Source organism: Diabrotica virgifera, chromosome 3, assembly GCF_917563875.1.
Source record: "Diabrotica virgifera virgifera chromosome 3, PGI_DIABVI_V3a".
NCBI classification, from domain to species: Eukaryota; Metazoa; Arthropoda; class Insecta; order Coleoptera; family Chrysomelidae; genus Diabrotica; species Diabrotica virgifera.
This window is the reverse complement of record NC_065445.1, coordinates 257,494,687-257,519,745: the sequence shown is the minus strand read 5'-3', so window position 1 is coordinate 257,519,745 and position 25,059 is coordinate 257,494,687. Positions and strand designations below refer to the sequence as shown.

The window sequence follows — 25,059 nt, the reverse complement described above, 5'->3', positions numbered from 1 at the left end:
GCCACAGAGTAAAACAAATTATTTCAACTATATTATTTATCTATGGGCAAACTGCATTAAATGCAATAGCCCACCCCGAACGGGCAAACGATACGAGTGGCCTGTGACGTCAGACCCCAGGTCTCGCTTTTGAAGTTGTTTAAAACGGAAATTTTAGGCGCGGAACTTTGATTAGATGTTGTACGTACACTATTCATTGTTAAGACGTAATATTTTGAATATAACATTTTAAAACATAAATTAACAATTTTATGCAAAAAAATTTTTAGTGCAAGTTCCCTATTGCATTTTGCATTGGTAGTAAACGGGTTTAAGTGCGCCTGAACCGTTTTACCACAAAACTATTTTTAGTATTCTGTAAAAACAAGTAGTAGTAAACGGGTTTAAGTGCGCTTGAATTATTTTACCACAAAACTATTTTTAGTATTCTGTATAAACCTCATGTTAATACAGCAAATAAGCAAATAAATATTAGATTTGTACCGAATTTTGAAGACTAATTATGCAAAAGTATTATGCAACGTGCCAGTTGTAGTTACACTGTGGATAACAGCTGGGATAAAAATTATTAGTAAAGGTCGCCTCATATTATAATGCACGTCGCGTTTTCGGCACGTAACGTTTCGTTTGCGAAAAATATAATTTAATGGTTTTTAAATTGAACCATTCATATTGTGCGTATAAGACACGTAACGTAGCGTATAAGACACGTTACGTCTGCGTTCGGTTCATTCGAAAACAATATTTTTCGGATGTTGACAGCTACGGGTCGTTTTCCCCTCGTTGTTTATTTAGGTATTTCTTTGAATTTGATACCGAGTATTTAGACCGGTTAGTATCGTCGCCCTCGCTAGCGAAATTATTCCTATTCGATTTTTTGCACAAATTTACTCAAAGAGAGGTTCTTATAACATATCCACAGGGTGCCAGACGGTGCCGTGGTCGAAAAATTGTTTAAACAATCTTTTTTAAACAAATTCACAAAAATATTTTTTCATTCGAGCAATATTTTTTTTAGATAATTTGGGTAATTCTGAGCAAAAAAGGTTTCTTGTCATTTTTCTCTAAAATTGCGAAAATGGCTATTTTCAAGGCTTAATAACTCGATTAAAAATTATTATTATGAATTTCAATAAGTGACCAAATCAAGTTTCAAACAACTTCTTCAAGGTCCTGAAGAGATTTTTGTCATTATTTTATTACAAAGCTGTTATTTTTAACTATTAACAATTACCGCTATAGTCCAACTGTATCGTCGCCCTCGTTAGCGAAATTAGATTTTTTTGCACAAACTTACTCAAAAAGAGGTCCTTATAACACATCAACAGGGTTCCGGGCGGTGCCGTGGTCTAAAAATTGTTTAAACAATTTTTGTTAAACAAATTCACAAAATTAATTTTTTATTAATAATTTAATTAAACCCAAATTAATAATAATTTGAGTTATTCTGGGCAAAAAAGGTCTCTTGTGATTTTTCTCTAAAATTGATTGTTGTCGAGTTATATGGCCATTTCCGCATTTTTGCAAGATACGTTTTTTGCTAAGAATAACCCAAATTATCTAAAAAAAAAATCGTTCGTAATGAAAAAATTATTTTTGTGAATTTGTTTAATAAGAATTGTTAAAACAATTTTTTGACAAGGGCACCGCCCGGCACCCTGTGGATGTGTTTGTTATAAGGACTCTTTTTGAGTAAGTTTGTGCAAAAAAATCTAATCGAAATAGTTTCGCTAACGGGGGCGACGATACAGTTGGACTATAGCGCTAATTGTTAATAACTAAAAATAACAGCTTTGTAGTAAAATAATGACAAAAATCTCTTTGGGACCTTGAAGAAGGGGTTTGAAACTTGATTTGGTCACTTATTGAAATTCGTAATAATACTTTTAACCGAGTTATTAAGCCTTAAAAAAGGCCTTTTCGCATTTTTCAAATTTTTAATCGCATGTAACTCGACAACAATCAATTTTAGAGAAAAATGACAAGAGACCTTTTTTGCCCAGAATGACCCAGTTTATCTAAAAATATATTGCTCGAAATGAAAAAAAATTTTTTGTGAATTTGTTTAAAAAAAAGTTTAAACAATTTTTCGACCACGGTACCGCCGGCACCCTGTGGATATGTTATAAGCCAAGCCGCACACCAAAGAAACATGAAACGAAAAACATGAAACATGAAACGAAAAACATGTTTCATGAAAAGAAAACACTGCTAAACAAATCTCAAAGTCCGCCTACCAATGAAACGAGTGTGATTCATGCTCATGAAACATTTTTATTTTCGGAGAGTTTCATAAATGGCCGGACATATATTTGTTTAGCAGTGGTTTATTTCCATGAAACGTAATTTACGTTTCATGTTTCTTTGATGTGCGGCCTAAGGACTTCTTTTTGAGTAAGTTTGTTTAAAAATATCGAATCGGAATAATTTCGCTAGCCGGGGCGACGATACTGCCCGGTCTAATTTAAAAAGTAGTTTTCGAGGCAATTTGTCATGTAAACATGTGTTGTGACAATAAACACATCTGCACCGCACCAAACTGAAACCAACGTAAACGTTCTATGTATGATAATGTGAATGGGCAGTCCGATTGCCGGTCTGCAAACGCTACGTGCCGAAAACGCGACGTGCATTATAATATGACGCGACCTTAATAGTTAAAATCTGCACTTGAACCGTTTTACCAGTAAAATTTATTAACACCATATACCGATTCAAGTACATTAGATATTTTAATAATTGAAAAAAGGAAGCATATAGTAAGAGTAATAATATTCCCTTATAATTTCTATCATTTTATAGAACATTGTACACTAGACATATTTTAGTTTAATGACTCCTAGAATTTATAAAACTCGAACAACGTTGAAGCTGATTGTCTCAGAACTATTAAAACTGCACTTAAACCCTTTTACGTCTGACCCCAGGGCCGCGTTTAGGTCAATTGACGCCCTAGGCAATTCTCTAGTAGCCGCCCATCAAGCATGTACCTACCATTCTTGCGAAAAAAAATGGCAAGCAGATTTTTTTATTTAAATAAGAATACATAATAATTATCATTCCAGTTCGATCACATCAGATTTCCTTCTTGGTTTTTCTTTGGAAAAATCATCTATATTGTCGTCATAATTTATCGCCTTTGTTACGTCACTTTCTATGGACAAAATAGACAAATTGTTAAAACGTTCTTGCCTCATACTTGATCGGAAATTATTTTCATGACTATTTTAAATTCTTGACATTTTCGAAAATTACCTTTCAGCGGACACGTTGGTTGGCAACTGGGAGGCACAAATAAATGCGCAAAGGAATATCAAAATTAGGGAAAATATCTTTCAATCCACTTTTCTGTAAATATTTAGATATGTCAATTATTGGTGATTGGTGATTTTATTGTGGTATCCAAATGAACCTTTAAGTGAATGCATTCATGTATGAATGATGTAAGTATCTATTAGTGCAGTCAGTGAGGATATTTGGCTCCGAATTCCATCCTACTGCATCAATTTACTTGATATTTTCACTGTAAGTAGGCAATAGCTCAAGAAACAAAGTCTCTATATCCTATGACGCTTTTAATTAGGGGTGATTCCCACCCGTTCTCGGAGGTGGACATTATTTTATATCAAACTAACACCGGAAGTGGTCAGAGGACCTAATTCTAAGTAATAACTCTTTTATAAATTTTTTTGAAAACTCAATACTTTTTGAGTTATTCGTGGTTAAAAATTTGCCATTTTCATTGAAAAATGACACTTTTCGAAGACTGTTTTTTTGGGAATACCATAAAAATTGTGCATCTAACGAAAAATACTATATAAAACATTTTTGTAGTTTATGAAAAATCAGAGAGATTCGTTTTTTCATAAATCTTCTAGTTTTAATAAAAAAAGAGATGGTAGGTGAAAAAAGATTTTTTTGGTGCATGCTCAAATTGGTGTATTCAAATTAAAATAACAGAGAAATTGTCGATTTTAGGGGTGTAATGCTACCAATACCTTTTGTAGTGCTTGAAAAGACCTTTAAAACGAGAACTGTTAAATGTCGGTTACATTCAAACTAAGCAAGATATGGTGCAAAAAAACTTATGACTAATGTATTTTAAGCAAAAATGAGAAGTATATTTCACCCCTCATCCACCAGAATTTAAATGCATCGTTTTGCTTCTAGAATACCTTATACTATAGTGTTATTTCTTTATTCAAAAAGTTGGACGGGTTTAAAATGAATGGTTTCTGAAAAGAATAAGATCTAATTATAGAGCGCATTTTTAAATTTTCTTAAAAATCTTCCTTTTTTTCCATGTAATTCAAAAGTGATGAGAGATGCGTAAAAAAATACCTTACAAAAATGTAGGTTTCCTTTTAGATAACAATTTTATTTTTCTTTCATTACTGTATCTCATTATCATTTTCGAGTTACATGGAGAAAAAGGAAGATTTAAAAAAAACTTTAAAAACGCTCTCTATAATTTGATCTTATCTTTTTCAAAAACCATACATTTTAAACCCATCCAACTTGTTGAACATAGGAATAACACTATAGTAAAAGGTATTGTAGAAGAAAAACGATGCATTTAAATCTGGTGGATGAGGGATTAAAATTTACATACTTCGCATTTTATCTTAAAATAAATTAGTCATCCTTTTTTGTTTCACCATATCTCGCTTAGTTTGAATGTAATCGAAATTTAACAGTGCGGTCGTTTTAAAGGTCTTTTCAGGCAGTACTTACAAAAGATATTAGATATTGATAGCATTATACCCTTAAAATCGACCATTTCTCTGTTATTAAGTTGAACACACCCATTTGAGCATGCACAAAAAAAATTCTTTTCACCTACCATATCTCTTTTTATGATATCACTAGAAAACTTATAGAGGAACGAATCTCTTTGATTTTTCATAAGCTACAAAAATGTTTAAAACAGATTTTTTCGTTAGATGCATAATTTTTAAGGTATTCGCAAAAAGCCGTCCGAAAAGGCGACATTTTTCAATGAAAATGGCAAATTTTCAACGACGAATAACCCAAAAGAATTCAGTTTAAAAACAATTATAGAACAGTGCGCCCGCCGCCTTTGCGGTGCTGCCGACGGCCCAATAATTCCCAAATTTACGACTGATGTCCTTTTTGAATGAATAGTAAGAAGATGCAATTTGTTTTGTAGAAATGAATGCCCACTTATATTCCATTGATGGATGTACTATATGTACTTAAATGTTATTCGACTTTAATTTTTATATACAAATATTTTTTGTACAGTATTTTTGCCGCCCTCTCATAATTTGCCGCCCTAGGCAACTGCCTATATTGCCTAATGGATAAATCAGCCCTATCTGACCCCCTCAAATATCCTGGCTGAAAAACATCGCGACTGGACCGAGTTAAATACATAGATGTTTTTCAGAAAAGCAGAAAATAGCAACTAATTTGCAATGGTTATAGCCAGGCGCGGATACAGAGGGGGGTCAAGGGGTCCATGGACCTCCCTATTGTATTTAGTCTATAAGCATTTTTTTTATTATTTATTGTGTTTTTCTGTCAACTCTTATTTTCAAACGATCAGTAAGTAAGTATAGACCCCCTATTATGAATTTCTAGATCCGTGCCTGGTTATAGCCAACCTTCATTAGTGGAGTCGGCACAAGAAAAAGAAGAATCTTGTAGATTATGTGTATTTTTGTTTAAAATAAAAAAAATAGTCCAATATCCTGCAAACCACTAGTATTTTTAACCTTTCATTGACATTGCTTTATGAATTTTAAATACTGTGTATTCGACTATTTATAAAGAATTACGTTACAGCAATCCTCACCATCACGTATTTAATTAAATTGCTATAAAATGACTTCAAAATATTTATTAATGTTATGGGTAAAGTCCACGCCGCGTTCGTAACCTTGCGGCTTACCTTTACTTTTTTTATTTATGACTAAACTTGGATCTAATTTACTTCTTAGTTTTTGTTATTTATTAGCGTGTTTGTAGTTAAAATTAGCATTAATGAAATTCTGCCCGTATATCGTTTTATAACAAAGTGGAATGTTTTGTAAATTTGATTGAATAATATGTATATATCCAAATTGGTTTTCCAAAACATGGAGTTTATATAATTAATTAAACTATTCGATTCTAAAGCTCTACTCTCTAGGTAGGTAGTAAACATTAGTTTCAATATTACACAAATGGTCAGAATACACGGTGCAATATGTTGTGCAACAATTTAGTTCACGGCTGATTCTATAGCAATTAACATTTGGAAGAAGAGTTTGGAAGAATAATTTAAACACAATCATCATCACCATTGGCTTTACTGTTCTATGATTAGCCTCTATTCCTTCCTATCCTTTCTAACGCCATAATCCGTTTTCCTGTACGCCTTTATAAAATAATATGTCTGACGTTCAAAACAACCTAAACATTCTTCAACCCGACATGTCGAAACAAAAATTCTATTTATAAAAATTGAAAAAATTATTCCATAATATTTCACTATGAAGTCGTTTCTTCAATAAGGTATTGCAGTTAGGAAAACAATAATTGTCTCGGAAATTTTAAAAAGGCTCATTTATGGCGACTATTTTGAATACAACTTAAGAATTGTCAAAAAGTGATCAACTTTTTGTAGTTTTTCGATACGCGTCAATAATAGAAAACAGATCATAGAAAACAGATAGGTACACCTGGTTCCAAAAAAAACTGATACGACTCTTGACGCGTATTTTGTAGAAAATTGAGCAGTGTATTTTGAAGGATAAATACTTAATATTTACATACTGTCAATGTCACTGCCAAATCTTAAAATTTGTCAGATAGCTTATTCTGTTCCACGGTTATTAGACTTTATTATTAATCTTTATTATTAATATTTTCTCCGCAACTGAGGTAGTCCTGTCGCCAGGGGGGGTACAACGGCCTCGTTAATTCAGATGGACTTACCCAAGTTTTTTTTATGTATTTTGACCCGTAGAACACGAATTTTTTGGGTAACAGTTGATCCGGATGTCGATAAGATTGTTATAGACCAAGAACTTGAGGAATCAAATAACAGCGATTTTTGGCAAAACAAAACAATATTTTGTATTTTTTGGGTCATTTTAAGCAAAAAATATTTCTACAAGTTTTTTAGTAGGATGCACAGTTTTCGAGATAAACGCGGTTGAACTTTCAAAAAATCGAAAAACTGCAATTTTTAAACCCGAATAACTTTTGATTAAAAAATAAAATAGCAATTCTGCTTAGCGCCTTTGAAAGTTCAAGTCAAATTATGTCGGTTTTGATTATTTGCATTGCTAAAAATTTATTGTGTTATTGTTAAACAAAGCTACAAACCACTAGTGCGTGAGTGATGTTTCTATGATTTCTCATTTAAAATCGAACGAGTAGGTAGAATAGGTACTAGTGCAATCAAGACTATTTCTACGTTACATGCGTTAAAACGCATGTAAAAGCACGGGAAACCCTACGTGTTTATAGCTTTGTTAAACAATAAAAAAATAAATTTTTACCAATGCAAATAATCAAAACCGATATAATTTGACTTAAACTTTCAAATGCGGTAAGCAGACTTGCTATTTTATTTTTTAATCAAAAGTTATTCGGGTTCAAAAATTGCAATTTTTCGATTTTTTTAAAGTTCAACCGCGTTTATCTCGAAAACTGTGCATCCTACGAAAAAACTTGTAGAAATATTTTTTACTTAAAATGGCCCAAAAAATACAAAATATTGTTTTGTTTTGCCAAAAATCGCTGTTATTTGATTCCTCAAGTTCTTGGTCTATAACAATCTTATCGACATCCGGATCAACTGTTACCCAAAAAATTCGTGTTCTACGGGTCAAAATACATAAAAAAAACTTGAGTAAGTCCATCTGAATTAACGAGGCCGTTGTACCCCCCCTGGCGACAGGACTAAGGGTATCTTATCAACTGTATTGTTTTTAAACAATAGATGATAAAATAAAAATATTGACAGTTCAAAAATGTGAACATTATTGCATTGTGTGTGGCCTAAGTTTGGGCTGAAAACTGAAATGTATTACATTTTTACAAAATTTTGGAATATGTTTAATTACGTAGACCAATTTTAACAGTTGTTTTCAATACAGATTTGAATCATCTACAAATAGTTTCTAATGTCTTTTGATGTCAAATAATTAGGGAAGCTGGAATTCAACAGTTTAGAATTTTACATTTAGTTAATGCAAAATTGTGACGCATGTCAAAATTCTCAATGTATTTTAATTGTATTCATTTTTTTCGAATCCTGAGAAAGCTAATAAATATTTTTGAAAAATTTAAACTCAGAATGAAAGACTACATTATTACCGAGGGCTGAAAGTCCCTAAAAACTTCTATAATATTTATTTTAATAAGTTACAGGGCTGAAAATAAAAAAAAGTGTGATATTTAATTTCAAATATTTCATTCAATAGAAACTGCTTGTTTATTCTAAGGGGCTTTCCGCCCTCGGTAATAATGTAATCTTTCATCCTGCGTTTAAATTTTTCTAAAATACTTATTAGTTTTTTCATGAATCAGTTGTTTGTTGTTTGTTTATTTTATTATTTGTCTGTCATAATAAATATAATGTCAGATCAATCAAATACACTGCTCAACATGATGAAATCTTACTAAGAGTCGTATCAGTTTTTTTAGGAACCGGCTGTACATGAGTGTGTAATCAAAGAAATCAAAATCTTTTTTGGGGTCTTTTTGGTGTTCATATCAGTAGCTTATTACAGTGTAGTAGAGTAGAGCTTAAAACTCTGTATTTTGAATAATGTGACAGAATATGGAATTGATTTATCTAAATGTAGAGGGCAGTGTTACAAAAGCAAACGTTATGTATACATAAAATAAATTACTCTTAAGAAAGTATGTCCTACTAGATGGTGTTCATTGTACGCTTTATCGGATATAAAAAAATATTTGTTTAAAATGAAAACTTTGTATGAAATAAATTTAATTTCTAGTAAAAAAAACGAACGCGATCGCGATGAATGTAAAAATATAATTAATGTTTTGGAAAATTGCGAATCTATAGTGCCTGTCGTCTTTTTTCATCATTGTTTGAAATAATCATCCCTGTTTCTAAAGCTCTACAGTATGAAAACAATGCTTTACAGAAAGCTGGTACAGTCGAACCCGCTTATTGGAATAGCCTTCGTGCCAAGTAAAAGTATTCCTATAACAGGGATATTCTAATAACCGATCATGTATGCATAGTAAAAACGTCGGAATGGGACGTTTCATCGCCGTCCGTTTCATCGCCGGCCATTTAATCGCCAGTTAGTCAGTTGATTTTGTATCATGGGAGATGACACGACGTTAAATTCAGTTCAAAACTTTTGACAATTAAAAAGATAAAAAATATTATTATTTACTGTTCTACTTCCCCTAAATTTTAGTGCAGAAATTTTGGGTTCTTTTCGAATTTAAGAAACAGTTTCTCTTGGTTGGAAATGTTGACCGTGAAATTTAAAAGATTATCATTATAATATATTTTATATTATAAAAGTTTAAAAGTCTATTAAAAGATTAAGTATGGCAACGGGAATAGTCATTTCCTAGAATTCCTAATTAATACTAAAAATAAATAATAAATTTAATTGTCGAAAATTCGGAAATATATCAGATAGGGATTAACTGACTGGCGATGAATCGGCCGGCGATGAATGGACCGGCGATGAATCGGCCGGCGATGTATATTGATCGTTTATTGATTTCTCAAACCAAACAATGGTTTCAAAGTCTCTGTGATTTAAGTAATACATGGTAATACATTTGAAGTTGTTCTGAAGCTATTTCATTGTGGCATTTTTATAATCAACTATTTAGATGGGAAATAAGCCACAATTAAATTTAAAAGAATAATTTTATTAACGTTTCGACGTCCAAATCGGGTGACGTTGTCAAAATACAAAATACTACTAAATTAAACAAATATGCTGTTGCTTAGTAAAAATAGTAAAAATACCGACGATATAAAAGTTTATCAAGAAAAACAAATACAGTGGTAAATAGACTGTATATTATAATGGTAATATTATTAAATTGTTTTCGGTAAAAATTTAATACAAGTTACGTAAAAATTTTCCGAGCGCGCGGATTTGAAGCGAGCCGGGCGATTTGCAAAATTCGGAAAAGTACCGATTTAAAAATAATTTTTAATAATTAAATGTAACTATATTTTATAATAATTTTTAATTTAAGATAATATAAGTCTTTCTTTAGTCAATCACCGTAAAATAATTTCTTAATTGTTATAAATAAAGACACTACGATTTAAGAAAAAAGAAACAATTATCTCGGCTTCAGTTGGTCTTAGAAATTTTTTATTTTTTTATAAATCTTCGTTTCGTCTTCAGCAACAATATTCTGTAAGTTAGAAACTCATAGGATGTACAGGCCGCTTCAGCTCTAAATGTTTATAACAAAATTTGCCCCCTTGATTTCAAGCCCAACATTTAGCTCGGCTTCAGTTGGTCTTAGAAATTTTTTATTTTTTTATAAATCTTCGTTTCGTCTTTAGCAACAATAATCTGTAAGTTAAAAACTCATAGGATGTACAGGGCCGCTTCAGCTGTAAATGTTTATAACGAAATTTGCCTCCTTATTTTCAAACCCAAAAATTAGAAGTTTAAAAATGTTTTAACGATTTATTTACATCGGAATATGAAAACATAACTCTTTAGAAGGAGATTGGATGTTTCACCAAGTCTCTACGATTTTTTTTCAAAAAGTTATAGCCTTCGACATTTGACCTCTTGGGATAAACAATTTATAATATCTAAGCAACAAATTCGTTAATCCGGCCTTACAATTTTGTTTTATGTTTGGAATTGAAAGATCTTCACTTTAAAGCTTTAAAAAATAAAAAAAAATTATTTGTACAATAAATAACGCAATTGTAAAAAACGGCCATTTTGGACCTTTCGCAGGCTGTTTTGCAATAACCAATAAACGAAATTAAACTTACCATAGCTCAAATTGTAGGTTTTTTAATTTACTACAACTTTCTATTAAAAGTTTTTCCCTAGAATCAATATCCTAAGCTGCAAAATTAAAAATCTTTAAAAATTGCAACTTTAACAAAAGAAAATCGCGATAAAAAAAAGCTCACAATATTTTTGGTCACATTTTAGTAGAAGTTATTTCTGGCATCGTCCTTTACAACACCTGATAGGTTTCAAAAATTCCTGAATTAAATCCTGAAATCGACCTATTTTTCATCCACAGCCTGGAGTACTAACGACATCTTGTCGTTACAGTCTATAAAAACTAAAAATCTGGAGAAATTTTTCTTTATCTTACTCCATTTTTATTTTTATTTTTATAATTTTATTTGTATATTTTACCCTCTTGTAAGTCTTGGCATTTTTCTTCTGTTTAGTTTGTCAAAGTAGTCTAGGAAAAGTAAATGTGTTTCTTTGTCGTAGGTAATCGTATGTTTTCTTTAGCACTTGTTTTAAAAACTATTAAAATTTGAGCAATAACATTTTAGTGAGTTATAAAGATTTTTGAAGCTCTACTAAAAATTTTTTTTTGAGTTGTGACACTATGCAGATAAAATAACGAAAAATCTACGAAATATTATTTATTTAAAGTGGCTTTAACAGTACAGAATATACCTAATATAATTATTATTATCTGGTTAAGAGTGTTATAATGGTGTTATACTTCTTAATTATCTACATAGCTTTAAATAATATAAGTAACAAAATTAAATAAAAAATACTGCAAAAATAAAAATGTCACTTTTCTGGAGCATATTCGCGGACTAAAGCAATCAAATAATGTCTTAACTCGAGAAAGGACGGTTTATACAGATCTTAGATGGACAACCTCCTTGCATGCAAAAGCCGATATGTGACACTGTTTATGTTTACAGTTGAGTCGTCTTTACCCGTGCGTCATCATTTAATGCATACGAAATAAGTCGATGATAAGTCGGAAATTGAAATTTACTAAACGCAACAGCAAGTGATAGTAAGTAGCTACTGCTCCTATTACGGGTTAAAATTTGAGTTATCAAATATGTGTTTTATCTCGCCAGGTATTAATGACGCACGGGTAAAGACTCAACTGTATGTTCGGTGCATCGTCGATTTTGGTTAACCATATAATGACGCTAGTGTCATCTAACGATAAATACTTGAACCGTAGACGTAACACTTTTTGAGATAGGAATTTGTAGTTTTATTAAACTGTTGGTGCAATAAAACAGTTTTTTTGAGTTGTGACACTGGTTGAGCTTAGGTGCGATATTCTGTAATTCCCTTTTCCATTCTTCGGGCATTATTTCCTTACTTCGTGTATTATGTTGTATTAGTTTATAAATCTTTCTGTAAAAATAGTAATTAACAACATTTAAACAAAAACACAATCTTCGGAAAAGCTGAACTGATTATCTCGCTCTGCACAAACAGCACAAGGTATTCGATATAAAAAGAATTTTTATTAAATCCAACAACGTACTCTTGGACCTGAGAATCGCGAATCTGGGCTTCGAATAACGTTCCAAAAATTGAATAAAATCGTGCACTGGGTAATAAGGAAATTAAAGTGAGATAGGACCGAAAATGATCGAATCCCGACGGAAATATTTCCACACTTTCCGAAAAATTTTATGAAAATTCCACTAAGGAATTCTTTTGATAATTTTATAAAACAACACAAACTGTGAAAAAATTCAGTTACTATGTAAGCACTTTGCAAGGATAACTTTTCTTTCCTTTTCTTCTTTTATCACAGAAGTATTTGTTATTAAGATCCAAAACATTGTAGATATTATTAAACCGCTTATGTTTTGTAAGAAATTAAAAAATACTTCTGCATAGAAGTAACTTTCTATATAAATTACAATATCAAGAGCCGAAAATGGATTAGTCCGTTCGCTGACGGTAAAATATTGCAAAACCTATGAGTTTTAAAGAACCGCTTAGATTGACATGAAATTTGGCATACACCTAGCTAACATGCCAAAGAAGAAAACTGATATTGTGCCGATGTGTGCTTTTGCCGGAGTTTCACCCCTTCTGGGGGGGGGGGGGGGAATCGACCTTCAATATAATTCCGGAAATGGATAAACTGATCAATTCTAAGCAACATTTGTTCTAAAACATTTTTCTACTACGTTAATACTTTTCGAGCTATTTGCGAGTAAATATGTTCATTTTGCGAGTACATATATATGTTTCAAATAACTCAAAAGTAAGTATTTTATCGAAAAAAAAAACATTCCTAGCAAAACTATAGCCCATAAGAAAGTGAAAAAGATGGTGTATGTATGAGATCCCTAGACCTAGAATAAGAAGAGTTGCAATTAATGAAAAATAGGTTCATACTCACCAAATTTCAAATCAAATATTTCAACGTGAAATAACTAACCAATGAAGCACTTTTTGGGGAAAACTCAGTACTTACAACTTTTTTAAAGTGTTTAAAAAAAGCTTAATTTTTGGTTTTTAAAAGTTTCTAGCATTATAAGTAAGGAAATTACTCTCAAAATAAAGTTGATCCCCTTTTTTGGTAAAAAAATCGTGAAAAGCACCCCTAGTTAGCATCCCAAATGAAATTAATCGTTACCACTTAGTTGCTTTACTCGTGTATGTATTGTTTATATGATCTGTAAGTTTCATCGGTTCAAAGTGCTTATTTTTGAAGGGGCTGTAGGTGAAAGGTCTTGAACTAGTGACTAATCACAAGTGTATGCCAATTTTGAACAGCCATATCTTAATCAATATTTGTCTTAGAGAAAAACAATAAATCCAAAATATTCAGAAAAGCTAAACCTCTTTGTAATTTTTGGTATCACTAATAAATTTTATGATATTTTGAAAAAAAAGCATTTTTTTCAAAATTAAAAATTAAAAAAATTTTACTTTAAAACCAAATTTTTTCAAAAATAAGCCTTTTGAACCGATGAACCTTGCAGATCTTATAAAATAATACATACCTTGTGAAGCGGTAATGATTTTCCTGAGTTTTTTTACAAAAAAAACGAACTTTATTTTGAGCGTATCTTGCTTACTTTTGATGCTAAAAACTTTTTTAGAAAAAAAAAATATAGCTATTTGTATAACAAGGGAGGAAAGTGCTACTTTTCCTCCCGAGAATGAAGTTTACTGCCCGACGTGTAGCGGAGGGCAGTAATCATTCAAGGGAGGAAAAGGCACTTTACTCCCATGTTATACATATGGTTTTTCCACCTTCCTCAAATTAATAACAAGTCATTTTTCATTTTTACTTAGGGACGAAAAATATTTTCCTCCCTAGGGAGGAAAAGTAAAAGTGACGTCATGGTATTTCATTCATGAAATATAACTTATTGACTCCCTGTACAATATCTATTTTCTATTAGATACGTAAGTATCTATACATTTTAACGTTTATTTATAAAACACCCTGTATTTTACAGAATGGTAAATAAATTGGTATTTTGATTTAACAATGTTTACAAATAATAATTTGACTTATATTTGACAGTTGACAGTTATATTGTACCTACTTGTTAGTTTTAGTTCTAATAAGTTTTGTTGGTTAGTTACATAAATAAATTAAATAAAAATGAAAAAATGACTTGTTATTTGAGGAAGGTGGAAAAACCATATGTATAACATGGGAATAAAGTGTCTTTTCCTCCCTTGAATGATTACTGCCGTCCGCTACGCGTCGGGCAGTAAACTACATTCTCGGGAGGAAAAGTAGCACTTTCCTCCCTTGTTATACAAATAGCTATTTTTAAACACTTTAAAAAGTTGTAATGAGTTTTCCCCAGTTTGTAATGAAATATCTGAAACAAAATTAAAAATAAAGTGTTTATTGATAAAAGACACAAAATAGAAAAAAAATTAGACCTCCAGCCACCTCCAAAAAAAATATGGAAAAAGCCACGCCTTTTCCAAAAAAAAATTCAAAGAAATATTTTGAATCTACGAACCTACCAATCTATAAAAAATAGACATGTTTTGTAAAAGTCTCAATTATGCCTGTGAATTTTTTGAAATTTTAAAATTAATTGCATCCCACCTAAAAAAAATAAAAACTAAAAATGAAGTTTTTGTGGTTGTGGGCAGGGGGAAGTGGGGTGGTGGGTTAAAATTACGCTGCGTCTTATTTTTTAATCACATAAAAGTTAAAAAATGAAGAAACTTGAATTCTGGAAGTGAGGAGGGTAGCTTTTAATTTATTTATCCCGTCCATAAGTGGAAAGTTTGATGCGCCACTAAAAAGTGACGGCACAGTGTTCATACGTTTTCTTTTAGGTTCTACTATTTAAGTTATAGGGTCTTATCGTGCCTAAAATGATAAGCAAATTTGACTTATACCGGCCCCTGGTCTATTAACATTTCAAAGTTGCCCCCCTCCTCCTTTCCCCCAACGCTATAGTGCATTCAACGTCCCATTCTAGTGAATTGCATATTCGTGCATTCAACTACACTCAGGTTTCAGTATAGATTACTATAGATTATAGTACAGTGTGCGTCAGTTAATAGGCTCTTAAATTTTGAAGAGATTTGGTTTTATTTGAATTAATAGGTGACGTAATCATGGCTAAAGATTTTGTTAAATACGATTTTGCGGTTGTTAAAGGAAATATAGACGCAACTTTTAAGGCCGGCCGTTGTATGAAAGAGAGGTCCCCAAGTCGCAGTGCAACAGAGAGAAAAGATTCTTTCCCGAGAGATGCTGCCTCTATCGGAGAAATAACGCAATAGATATCTAAGCGAAGCGCGGACTCCAGACTTTATAGTCAGCTGATAGTTTAGTTTCAGTACAGAGAGCTATGCAGGTGCGGTCTCGCTAAGATGACTCGAAATCGTTTTATATATGAGGTGCGAACTTTTCATTTTCTAGGAGGTTTAAGGACGGGTTCTCGCTGAAAATTTTACTCGGATAAATACTGTGCTCGTATCTCGTGGTAAAATCTAAACCAAAAGTATTGGAAAAATCTATTTCGCATATTGGTTCATCATAGTTTGTTACCTACTTCTCATGTCCCAATATTATAAAATTATACCAGGGAAGAACAATTATATCACTCAAATTTGTCTAATTGTCTAATTTAGAATGAAAATGTAATTAATGTTTAGAACATTTAATGAAAGCTTATAACCAAGGATGGTACTAAAGATGAGCAATTTGGTCCGTCGGTCTGCCTGACCGCGAATATAACTCCTCCGTCACTGTACCAGGTAGAATAGCGAATGAGGTGTCGAATGAAAGCCTATAATCCAAGGATGGTACTAAAGCTGATAAATTTGACCAAGGCTGTCTGTCCATCTGTCCGTCCGACCGCGAATGTAACTACTCCGTCATTATGCCAGGTAGAATGACAAATGAGGTGTCGAATGAATGGTTATAATCCAACGATGGTACTAAAGATAAGCAATTTGGTCCGTCGGTCTGCCTGACCGCGAATATAACTCCTCCGTCACTGTACCAGGTAGAATGACAAATAAGGTTTCGAATGAAAGCTTATAACCGAGGATGGTACTAAAGATGAAAAATTTGACCAAGGCTGTCGGTCCATTTGTCCGTCCGACCGCGAATGTAACTTCTCCGTCATTATGCCAGGGAAAATGACAAATGAGGTTTCAAATGAACGATTATAATCCAACGATGGTACTAAAGTTGAGCAATTTGGTCCGTCGGTCTGCCTGACCGCGAATATAACTCCTCCGTCACTGTACCAGGTAGAATGACCAATAAGGTGTCGAATGAAAGCTTATAACCAAGGATGGTACTAAAGATGAGAAATTTGACCAAGGCTGCCTGTCCATCTGTCCGTCCGACCGCAAATGTAACTTCTCTCCGTCATCATGCCAGGGAAAATGACAAATGAGGTTTCGAATGAACGATTATAATCTAACGATGGTACTAAAGATGAGCAATTTGGTCCGTCGGTCTGCCTGATCGCGAATATAACTCCTCCGTTACTGTACCAGGTAGAATGACAAATGAGGTGTCGAATGAAAGCTTATAATCCAAGGATGGTACTAAAGATGAGCAATTTGACCAAGGCTGTCTGTCCGTCGGTCCGTCCGACCGCGAATATAACTCTTCCGTCACTATACCAGGTTGAATGACAAATGAGGTGTCGAATGAAAGCTTATAATCCAAGGATGGTACTAAAGGTGAGAAATTTGACCAAGTACTTCCGGTTTTACAAATGGGACCGGAAATACTGTTTTAAAGTCACCGGAATAGTAAAAGTGATATATTATTCGACGAGCCTTCGCAAGGCGAGAACAAATATATACTTCCGGTTTCATGAGTGTCTTTCCGTCTGTCCTCCTACATACAACTCCTCCGTATTAATACAGATATAATGACAAATAATGAGGTTTCGAATAAAAGATTATAACACAAGGATGGTATTAAAGATGAGTAATTTAACATCGGACTTCAGTTTTAGAGTTGCAACCGCAAGTATCTGTTTTAAAGTGACTCAAAGTATGGTATGAATGTAAATGAATATGATCCAAAATTAGTAAAATCGTATATGAATCGACGCAAAGTTACACGAAGAGTTAAAATATCGACTTCCAGTTCTACTTTCGATTACTTTGGATGAAAACCTAGGACTTACGAAGTCCAATTACTTGTTAACACATGCTCTTGTGAACATGAACGGAAAGAAATAACACGAGTAGCGTTCATCAGCAAATCATCAACGGCTGATAGCAAAACTCTACGAAACTATATATACGTTATAGTCTAAGATCCGAATATAGGTCGACCTGCACCCATCTGCTTTCCGGATGAGACATTTTTTTATTAAATTTCATACATAGACAAAAACGACTTGCATGGCTTGCCTATCAAATTCGTGTCATAGCTATCCTTAAGGTGGGGTGAGCTTAGAGTTTGAAATAAATATTTCAAGCATATTTTTTTGAATTTTTTTTGAACTTATAATAGAATTCTTAAAATCCCATTGACTGATCGGGTCACAAATGAGGAGGTCCTTACAGAAGAATGGGGAAAAACCGAGACCATCAAATCTCAAAAGTTGGAATACTTTGGACACATTATGCGAAATGAATCCAGATATGCCCTCCTACAAGCCATTCTCCAAGGAAAAATATTTGGAAAGCGAGGTCCAGGAAGAAGAAGAACATCCTGGTTAAAGAACCTCAGAACCTGGTTCAACTCAACATATGTGAAGCTTTCCTGCATTGCTGCAGATAAAATAAAGATTGCCATGCCATGGAGATCGCCAACATTCGTCACGGACAGGCACAGCAAGAAGAAGAGGATAGAATTATTTTATTTTTAAATTAAATAAGCATATTCACTATTATCGTTGATTGATATATTGGACGGCCTCTAATATCTCAATCAACGCTATAATTCAATGAATTAAAAAAAAAATAAGGAAAAATATTAAAAAATAAGCCAACGCTCAGTGAATCATGTGAAACGAAAAGATCAAAAATATTTTATTAGCTTTATGAGTATTATGAGTTTATCGAGCATAAATCTGTCGAGTTTTTTCAGTTATAACGATTTTTGACTTTTTGGTATTACTCAGAAGTCAAAACAACCAAATTTTTGCTCACGAATGGGTGAAAATCAACATATTTATTATAATAAAAAATAAGCATAAACAAAAAAAATTGTATGTGCAATTTGTATGCACGTTAAAAATTCGGTTAAAATTCACATTCTTATTCCAGTCAAAACACAATAATTAACAAGTCGCTGATGTGGCATTTCGATCATCGACCGAGAAACACATTAAATTTTTATTACTGGTGTTGATAACGTGAACGGTATCAAATATCACATCGTGGGCAGCTGTATTGATTTTAAATAATAAAAAATGTGGCAGAGTCTCGAAGAGTTATAACGCCATTGATGATGATGATGACCAAATACTTTTGAAATTACAAAAATGAATATGTTTTTTTGTATTACAATCAAGATTATCGTTTTCAGGACAAGCAATTATCATCACAAATAGGATGTCACGATTTTTGAAAGAACTCACAATTGGAATTCGATATTTGGTAATCGAAATTACAATTCATGCTTAAATTTAATTGCTAATCACTATTTTCGTACCAAAAACCGGTTTAATGGCGATTGCTATAATAGCCCTATCTATACCTATAACCCATCTGCACACTAATGGAACGCAGATTCAGATAGAGCGCGTTAAACAGTCTTGCTACCTGGGAACTATTATAAATAATGAGCAGTAGAGCAAAAAAGTTGAAAATGGTGGAGGTATTTAGCATCAACGGTTCTCCTTTAAAATCAATATGACGGCTAACCCTTCAGCGGAATTCAGTCGCAATTTTAAATTTACACCACTATTGACCTCCCCTAAAGGTTAGAATTATAAAATTTGGGGCAGCTCGGAAACAAGATTCAATTCAATAATTATGCTCCCCCACCCCTTTTTAATATTTTCCCGCTAACTCGGAAAATATCAACCGCACGAAAAAAATTGTCAAAAAGAAATAATTGTAGGAAATCATATTTGAAACAATTTTAAATATTCGTAAAAAAAATGAAAGAGATCAAAATTCAAAATTATGTAAAAGTTAATTCTATCTACTATCTACTAAGTTCTATTTTTGTATTATAGGTACCTACATTTTTGTCGTAAAACTCATAATTAACGAGACAATTCAATAGTTATGCTCTAACTCTAACCTGTAACTGTCACTATTTCCCCCCATAACTTGGAAAATATCGACATCATAAAATAGTTATTTTCCTAACTAGTGCGGAAAGTGATAATTTCACGCACGAGACTGCCGTTGACCCGAACGACGCGATAGCGGAGTTCGGGCAGGCATTCGAGTGCGAGGAACACACTTTCCGCACGAGTTAGGAATAATATTTATTCTAGGGCCGTACGTTTGGAAAAAGCCACAAAAAATAGAGTTATATCGATTTTTATTTAGAAGTGAAAATACACAAATCAATTATTTGACAAGGTTGTTAAAAACAAACTTTCAATATTAGTTTATTGCATGTATTATAATATATTATAATGCAATATTACAAGGTATTTTACTTTCCCGCACGTCGTGCGTGAAAGTGCAACTTTCGGAAACGAAATGCGTGAGTGAATCTTTAGTACCATGGTTGGATTATAACCGTTCACTGTACACTCGTCACCTCATCTGTCATTCTGCCTGGCATAATGACGGAGTAGTTACATTCGCGGTCGGACGGACCGATGGACAGACAGCCTTGGTCTAATTTCTCATCTTTAGTACCATCCTTGGATTATAAGCTTTCATTTGACACCTCATTTGTCATTCTACCTGGTACAGTGACGGAGGAGTTATATTCGCGGTCAGGCACACCGACGGATCAAATTTCTCATCTTTAGTACCATCGTTGGATTATAACCATTCATTCGACACCTCATTTGTCATTCTACCTGGCATATTGACGGAGTAGTTACATTCGCGGTCGGACGGACCGATGGACAGACAGCCTTGGTCAAATTTCTCAACCTCAGTACCATCCTTGGTTATAAGCTTTCATTCGACACCTTATTTGTCATTCGACCTGGTACAGTGACGGAAGACTTATATTCGCGGTCAGGCAGACCAACGGACCAAATTGCTCATCTTTAGTACCATCGTTGGAATATAACCGTTCATTCGACACCCCATTTGTCAATCTACCTGGCATAATGACGGAGTAGTTACATTCGCGGTCGGACGGACCGATGGACAGACATCCTTGGTCTAATTTCTCATCTTTAGTACCATCTTTGGATTATAAGCTTGCATTCGACACCTCATTTGTCATTCTACCTGGTACAGTGACGGGGGAGTTATATCCGCGGTCAAGCAGACCGACGGACCAAATTGCTCATCTTTAGTACCATTGTTGAATTATAATCGTTCATTCGACACCCCATTTGTCATTAATCCTGGCATAATGACAGAGTCGTTACATTCGCGGTGGGACGTACAGATGAACAGACAGCCTTGGTCAAATTTCTCATCTTTAGTACCATCCTTGGTTATAAGCTTTCACTGGACACCTTATTGGTCATTCTCCTGGTACAGTGACGGAGGAGTTATATTTGCGGTCAGGCAGACAGACGGACCAAATTCGTTGGAATATAACCGTTCATTCGACACCCCATTTGTCAATCTACCTGGCATAATGACGGAGTCGTTACATTCGCGGTGGGACGTACAGATGAACAGACAGCCTTGGTCAAATTTCTCATCTTTAGTACCATCCTTGGTTATAAGCTTTCACTGGACACCTTATTTGTCATTCTACCTGGTACAGTGACGGGGGAGTTATATTCGCGGTCAAGCAGACAGATGGACCAAATTGCTCATCTTTAGTACCATCGTTGGGTGATAACCGTTCATTCGACACCCCATTTGTCAATCTACCTGGCATATTGACGGATTAGTTACATTCGCGGTCGGACGGACCGATGGACAGACAGCCTTGGTCAAATTTCTCAACCTTAGTACCATCCTTGGTTATAAGCTTTCATTCGACACCTTATTTGTCATTCTACCTGGTACAGTGACGGAAGACTTATATTCGCGGTCAGGCAGACCGATGGACCAAATTGCTCATCTTTAGTACCATCGTTGGAATATAACCGTTCATTCGACACCCCATTTGTCAATCTACCTGGCATAATGACGGAGTAGTTATATTCGCGGTCGGACGGACCGATGAACAGACATCCTTGGTCTAATTTCTCATCTTTAGTACCATCCTTGGATTATAAGCTTTCATTCGACACCTCATTTGTCATTCTACCTGGTACAGTGATGGAGGAGTTATATTCGTGGTCAAGCAGACCGACGGACCAAATTGCTCATCTGTAGTACCATTGTTGGATTATAACCGTTCATTCGACCCCTCATGTGTCATTCTACCTGGCATAATGACGGAGTAGTTATATGCGCGGTCGGACGTACCGACGGACAGACAGTCTAAATTTCTCATCTTTAGTACCATCCTTGGATTATAAGCATTCATTTGACAACTTTATTGGGCAAAAATATTTCTTGGGGATTTTTTGTCCGGGATTTTTTGCGGGGATATTTTGTCAAAAAAAAATTGTGGGGATTATCTATCCGGGATTTTTTGTGGGGATTATTTGTCCGGGGATTATTTGTGGGGATTATTTGTGAGGATTATTTGTGGGGATTTTTTGTCCGGGGATAATTTGTGGGGATTTTTTGTCCGGGATTATTTGTCCGGGGATTATTTGTCCGGACCCCCTAATAAACTCATATTTGTCAAGTACCGAAATTTAATAAGGAAAGTTTCAAACGGGCCATTACGCTCCTGAATTTTTGATGTTTATTTAATTTTTTTCGTAGCGCCATCTTATACATAATTGCTACATTAACAGAGCTTAGATTCTTACAGATTCCTATACTTTTTGTGTATTATATGTACCAGATTTACGTTTCACATGCCAATTTCTATTAATTCCAGAAATTTATTTTAAAAGTACACCACGCAAAAAGTACTTTATTAATTCACATTTTTTTAACGTTACATCCTTCCGTTACATATAGGCTAGTGCTAAACGGACTTTTATCATGAAATTCATTTAAATACTTGAGTAATTTAGATATAAACGCTCTTATATTTATTGAGAAAAAAGCAAAACTTTCACATTTTTTTATAAACAATACACAACAGGTAGGGTAGCAAAAATATGGCTGTAATTAGCGAGATATATTGTTAGTAGGTTAAGCATTTTTCGGTATACATATATGCTCTAGATTATGAGTGGTGTACTTTATAAAGGTGATGGGATCGCCTATACTTGTAAAATTACCAATGGCCGGCCTTAAGGACACGTCATCTTGTTTACTTATATGCCCAGACGGGTATGATAAACGGCAGGTGGTGGATCAATTTACTCAACTTCCAAGCAAAAATGAAGATGAGACCCAACTGTCAGGACATCCCCTGAAAGTCGTGGCTGCTTTGGGTGAACTGAAGTATGGACTTGTGTCTACTGTTCGAGATGAAAATGAGTTCTTTGTATGGACAATGCAGAAAAGAAGTGATTTTGCCACAAAACTTAAGTAAATAGAGCTACTTTGTTAATAAATTATTTTCATAATTTTAGAAGGCAAAAATTTGATTTTGTTATTTTAAGTACCTACCTACATACACATCTGTAATCTGCAACTTGCTAAGTAAATGTGACAATATAATTAGTGTGTATTTTTTAGACGGTTCTAGTTCTTAGTTGTACGAGTATAACAGTAAACAATTCATCACACAGTGTATCAGATTTTGACAACAGGGCATAGAGTTGTGTTGTGTTACATTTCATTTTTGATAGCATATTTTAGATAGATAAGTGTCTTATACATGACTATAATCTATAGATAATTTTTTTTAATAAAAACCACTAGTAAATAATGTACTTACATACTTCATATTACGATAGGTTGTCTTTTTAGTTTTGCATATGGCCAAGAAAACAAAAAATATACAGGGTGTCCCAGACTAATTTATCCAGGTTATATCTCTTAAACGAATAGAGATTTTCGACAAAAACTGATCTATTCCATTTGTAATACACTTTAATATGGCGTAGAGAAAATCATCCCCTAAATATTCATCTCTCAATTACAACCCCAACTTCAATTTTTTTAATAGCACCCAATTTTTAATAGAACTACACCAGGGAGTTTTTACTTCACGTTAAATAAAATAAAATAAAGGTTTAACTTTGACACCAATTTCAATCTAGAGAAACCTTTTGAATTATGGGAATTTAATTCATGGACTCAAGCAAAATAATAGTTCATCTCCAGGGATGGACTGTATATCATATTCTATGCTATATTTTCTACCTACAGAATACAAACTATTATTACTACAACTTTTTAACACTATATGGCAAAACAAAAATTTAATTCCCAAATCATGGAAGGACTATACTGTATTACCTATAAAAAAACCAGGAAAGCCAGATAACAAAGTTGAATCTTACAGACCTATATCTTTAAGTTCCTGTATACTAAAAACTCTAGAGAGATTAATCAAAAATCGGCTTGAATACTGGTTTGAGTCCGAAGATATCCTTCCCAAATCTCAGTACGGCTTTCGAAAATCCAGGTCTACACAAGATGCTCTCACTTCCCTAGTTTCTTCTTTACAGGTCAATTTTACAAATCAGGCGTCGACAGCTGCAGCATTTATAGATGTAACTTCAGCGTTTGATAACATCAATTTAGACATTCTTTATAAAAAATTAGTAGATCTTGGAATGCCAGTTAAAACTTCAACTTTCATTGTATCCTTGTACAAGAATAGACGGACTTACTTAAAAATAAACGAGAACCTTTTACCACCAAGGTTAACGAGTATAGGTATACCACAGGGTAGTATTTTAAGTCCACTTCTCTTTTCATTGTACAATATAGATTTAGAACACATGGTACCTCCACACTCTAATATTTTACAATTTGCAGATGATGTTGTGTTGTACACCTCCCATTCTTCTCTAGACATTTGTAGACGTCAACTTGAATTTACATTAGATTGTGTAAAAAATGATTACCATTCTCTAGGTTTATCCATATCAACGACAAAGACTGAAATTTGTTTTTTCTCCAAAAAACGCCAAATTCCTCAAGGCACCTTCAAATTAGGTAGAATAGAATTTCCGATAAAAAATTGTGTTAAATATCTTACGACGTATTTGGAGCGTAAATTGTTATGGAAGGATCAAATTCATTATGTTATAAAGAAATCAGAAAATTCTATGAATATCCTTAGAGCTTTTTGTAGAACCGGTTGGGGGAGCTGACCCGAATATTGCATTGCTATTCTATCGCTCAATGATTCGACTAATTTTCGACTATAGTTGTCATTTATATGGGTCTGCGTCAACAGGATATCTTAATAAAGTTGAAATCCAAAGGAATAAATGTTTGAGACTCTGTCTCGGTTACTTAAAATCTACTCCTATTACTATTATTGAGATTGAAGCTAAGGAACCACCACTTACTCTACGTAGACAGTTTTGTACAGATAAGTTTGTAGCGAGAGCAGAGGCGTAGC

General features: G+C 33.5%; 2 protein-coding genes across 3 annotated transcripts in view; both read left to right on the top strand.

The window, feature by feature from the left end:
* The window catches only part of LOC114329669 (breast cancer anti-estrogen resistance protein 3 homolog), a 288,951-nt gene that overhangs the window by 39,175 nt on the left and 224,717 nt on the right, over positions 1–25,059 (top strand). The gene's annotated exons all lie outside the window — the stretch shown is intronic.
* On the top strand, positions 15,440–23,198 carry LOC114329672 (uncharacterized). Its single transcript, XM_028278859.2, has 2 exons — positions 15,440–15,623; positions 22,831–23,198. Exons 1-2 carry the CDS (start codon positions 15,558–15,560, stop codon positions 23,068–23,070), a joined length of 306 nt encoding a protein of 101 aa, XP_028134660.1. The 5' UTR covers positions 15,440–15,557; the 3' UTR covers positions 23,071–23,198.